At 36.4% G+C, this 4,154-nt stretch overlaps 1 protein-coding gene and 1 long non-coding RNA gene across 5 annotated transcripts; one reads left to right on the forward strand and one right to left on the reverse strand.

The window, feature by feature from the left end:
- Window positions 1–341: 341 nt before the first annotated feature.
- LOC118754566 (heat shock protein 23-like) lies at window positions 342–1,728 on the reverse strand. Of its 3 annotated transcripts, none has more exons than XM_036489452.1 (3): window positions 1,570–1,727; window positions 929–1,508; window positions 342–860 (listed from the first exon to the last, which is right to left on the reverse strand). In XM_036489452.1, the coding sequence occupies exon 2, from the start codon at window positions 1,442–1,444 to the stop codon at window positions 938–940; it is 507 nt and encodes a 168-aa protein (XP_036345345.1). In that variant the 5' UTR covers window positions 1,445–1,508; window positions 1,570–1,727; the 3' UTR covers window positions 342–860; window positions 929–937. The 3 variants fall into 3 exon arrangements, with proteins under 3 accessions (XP_036345345.1, XP_036345346.1, XP_036345347.1); XM_036489453.1 differs by having other exon boundaries at window positions 1,701–1,718; XM_036489454.1 differs by lacking the exon at window positions 342–860 and having other exon boundaries at window positions 1,570–1,728.
- A 986-nt stretch (window positions 1,729–2,714) lies between these two features.
- Window positions 2,715–3,376, forward strand: LOC118754568. 2 transcript variants are annotated; one of them, XR_004994913.1, is made up of 2 exons: window positions 2,715–2,870; window positions 3,157–3,376. It is a non-coding gene; the product is annotated as an uncharacterized LOC118754568 (long non-coding RNA). The 2 variants fall into 2 exon arrangements; XR_004994912.1 differs by having other exon boundaries at window positions 2,720–2,870; window positions 3,170–3,376.
- The last annotated feature ends 778 nt before the right edge of the window (window positions 3,377–4,154 follow it).

The raw sequence follows: 4,154 nt of genomic DNA on the forward strand, positions 1-4,154 counted from the left end.
AAATATTAAACACAAAATGCTCGGTCATGATAATAATTAGCGTCAGAAGTAGCTGACAGATATAGAGAATACCGATAATCACTAATATGTACCATATTTGAAAGAAATTCTGACTTCCAAAACGTCAATTGCTTTGCATCCGTACAAAATAAATATAAGGTTCCATAACTTCGAACTACAAAATGTTGACAATGTACTATACTTTTCCAAAACCCATCCGAAAAGTTATCGAAACGCATCGCTAGATAACTAATGAGCGCATCAGAAACAAAGCTGATGCTTCGTTTGTTTGGGTGATCGTTGTTATATTAAATATTGCAAATATGGAATGTATACGTTACCATGTTTCTCAACTCTGCATATACAAACAGTTTAAATACCGCAGTAGAACAGTAACCAAACATTAGGGCTGTGCGTATGCTCTTGCATTTGCATATTCGGTGCATTTGTAAATTCACAACAACAACGCGCACACGGTTGCCATGACAGCAATCATAAAATTTCCAAATGCAATTCCAACTGAAAATCCAAGACTTATTTCCACAACATCCTGAACAGCCCTATTGAATTGGCACATTTTGGAAGTCAGCCGAAATAAAAATCGGACTGGTATACTTTTCTGTCCAGATTTACATACACATCCATACGTTTGCGCGTAATTTCGATAGATTGGTGTTAATCAAACTGTACGAGATTAGTCTTTTCCGAAGCCACGTCCATTGTTTGCACGCTAATAGCGAATTTCGGGTAGATCGATTTAGAACGACAATGTAGTCCGTGATTGCCAAATTATTTCCAACACTGCATACAGATACACATGTATGTACATAGCATCCAGCACAATTATTCAACATTTATCACTATTAAATGAAAACAATTGTATGAGTAAATGAATCCGTTTGGATGGCTACTCATAGGTATTCTATACCTTGGCGTTTTATTTTTTTGGGTTCTCCTCTGGATTATCTTTAGGATCCTTTACGTCCAAAAGCGCTGGTAAAGTCTGTTTAATTTGGATGACCCGTTCGTTGGAGTTGTCCTCTATGGCGGGGTTTGGTACGCTGACTGTTAGGACGCCATCCGATGACAGTGTGGAAACCATTTTAGCGGCATCGAAGCCTTTGGGCACTTCAAAGCGACGAATGAAATGACGTGCAATATAACCATGGTCATCTGCTCGCTCCTCGTGTTTACCCTCCACCACGATGTGGTCGTCAACTACTTTAACGTTCAGTTCGTCGGGCTTAAACTGCTGTACATCCATACTAGCTTGAAAACCATCTTTCCCAACCGAGGTAACAGGCAGATCTCCTTCAAATTTCCTGAATTGGCCAGTGGGCGAAGTGACGATAGCAGGCCAGTCGGTGGAGACCACCGGATCGTAGAAAGGTGTCAGGCGGCTTAAATCGTCAGTCAAACTCAAGAGCAATGGTGGACTCGCCATTATAACGTGGATATGGTATTTATTTACTTTTACTTAAAAACGGTGGATATCTAAAACACGGTATCTGTTGAAAGAACGTTAACTTATTTAGCTTCTGTTTAAAAGATCTAAATCTATTCCACTACCAGTCAGATTTACGCGATTTAGTCAGAATTGGTTTCCGTATGCAAATTTATAATATCTTCAGTAATGTATTCCTGTAATTTCTGTCTAAATCCTATAAATCTGACTGGCACTGCAACAGAGTAATTTGTACGCTTATTCGACGCTTTGACAACTACGCTGGCCGCTGCGAGTGCCGGCCTTTATATGTATTTTCATGGCACGCCGTGGCTGACCGAGAACATTTCGTTGCGTTTGTGCGATATTTGTGCGTATATATGTACATACATTCGGGTGACCCAAAAATACATTGTAAAATTTTTATCGTGGAAAAAAGCAAGAAACCCCTAGTTTAATCTAATAACAAAGAGGAAATGTGTACGAAATTTTTATTTTCGAAAATTTTAATATTTACAATGCAAGGAATATCTTCAATTTTCGAAAAATCAAGTCCATTAGCCAGGGTTTTAATAAAGTTAACATTAAACTACTGGTATTTAAAATTACTCTCTCCCAAGAAATTCGTCCCGTATAACTTAAAATTTGTTGAGCTCCCGGAGCCCGTACAGCATCACCACATAGTTACCCCTTCTGTGAAATTTGGGTGGTGCTGTACCGGGTCCGGGTGCGCATTATTTAAAGTTATATATCTTCTAAATTAGGATTGTTCCTAAATTAACGCTAACCTTTTTAAAAACCTGGCTACTGATCTTGATTTTTCGAAAATTTAAAATTTTCCTTTGCATTTTATATAGAAAATTTTAGATGCATTCATGGCACGTGTTAATAGTAAAATTTTCGAAAATAAAAATATGCATTTCTTCTTTTTTTGGTATTGGAACGAATTGGAGTTGTTTTGTTTTTCCAGGAAAAATATTTTTTTTGTGCCACCCTAATGTAAATACATACATACATATGTATTATGCATGCATTTTCTCGCGCAAGAACAGCCGAAATTTCTTTCCCTCTAGAAAGCGTCCTGCACATACATAGTATGTACATATGTATGTAGCTTGTTTATTAAAGGCAAAGTCAGCCAGATAATTTGATTTCGAGAGATTTCGCTGGTTCTGCTACTATAAAGGCTTACGAAATACCAGCTGCTTGGACAAAATGTTTGCATGTTTTTATATTTGTATGGCAGCATGTGTATGTACATATCGTCGGTGATACTGCAAAACGTTCTATGTCACTTATTACCTCTGGTGCTTAATTGATCTGTTATCTGTATCTGATAGCTTCTGGAAACCGTTCATCAGCCAAAGGTAGACAGTTTGGTCACTCACTTTACAGCCGCATTCCGGTGCACATAAGAGACCATCTAGTAAGTGTCAAGGGTACTTATAGACAGACCGTTTTGTAGTATCACCGACGATATGTAAGGACATGTCCTATTTAACATTGTTTACATTAGGGGTATTCACGATCCGGTGCATACTGTCTAGCATGGTGCATACATAGATAGCCTGATTGGCTTATTTTTTTTTGTTGTTTGAACACATGAAACAACAACAATCATGCTATTTATGCTATCTATGCACCATGCTAGACAGTATGCACCGGATCGTGAATACCCCTATTACATTTTAGTACAGAATTTTGATTTTCAGTATTTCTAATTAGTTTGACAAAACTTTTATTACTGGAAATAATCATAACGCAAAGTCTTCTCCTGAGTTTTGGTCAGTGCACGCCAGCATGTATCGGAAACGGACACCTTTTCAAGAACGTAAAACCGTGGGGAGGGGTGGCATCGCCGGCTAAAAGTAGTTGTTGGAGGAAGCAATTCCCAGCCAGATTTATAATCTTGTATTGAATTTACAAGAACTTATTTATGCAAAATCTCAAATTTAAAGAAAGGAAAACAAAAAAATTAAAAAGAAGCAGCTTATTAGAACTATCAAAAAAAGAAATGACTTAAGTCACGCAGTTTTTTTTAAGACATGCAGTTCTCAAAATATTGTAATTTACTAAAACAAACTATTGTTTGCATATATTGAAAATAAAAGTTTATTTTGATAATTGTAAAAACACGCAGTAAGAATTTGTATACTTTTCGCTAAGTATAACAGATTTTTAGGTCACTTAGAACGTATTTCCTAAATGTAGATTTAAGACAAAGGGCCTGTGCCAATTGATAGAAAAGATGGAATTTTGACGGATCAAACCAAAATTTAGGCGATTATTGCTTATGACCACAGATATGTTGATTGCAGTTAATGTGGATCTGATTTTCTATCCTTTTTGGTATTGTTTAGTTCCTGAAGAATAAGCTTACTCCAGTCGTAGAAAAACAAATCGCCTGTAAACGTAAAGAGCATTGCACAATGGCCGATATTGGATTTGTTTTGGCATAAATTCAAGATTTTTATTGCAATATATTCTTGATGTCAGTTATTTTTATAAAAGTACATATGTCAACTAAGAAAATTTCCAAATAACAGAATTGGAGTTTCAACCCTGTGCTTTTAGAGCGCTTTCAAAGTCATGTGTATGATTAGCTGTTATTTTGTCAGATTTGGTGCAAAATTTTTGATGAGCTTGTGAAAGGTTGCGTTAGTATAAATAAACAAAATTAGATATGGAAAATAAAGGTCAAGGTATTTAT

The sequence above is a fragment of the Rhagoletis pomonella genome, unplaced genomic scaffold, assembly GCF_013731165.1.
Source record: "Rhagoletis pomonella isolate Grant_MI unplaced genomic scaffold, Rhpom_1.0 Rhpom_scaffold_04130, whole genome shotgun sequence".
NCBI classification, from domain to species: domain Eukaryota; kingdom Metazoa; phylum Arthropoda; class Insecta; order Diptera; family Tephritidae; genus Rhagoletis; species Rhagoletis pomonella.

Coding starts and splice junctions, on each gene's coding strand:
- LOC118754566 (XM_036489452.1), bottom strand. CDS start 1,444: ATGGCGAGTCCACCATTGCTCTTGAGTTTGACTGACGATTTAAGCCGC.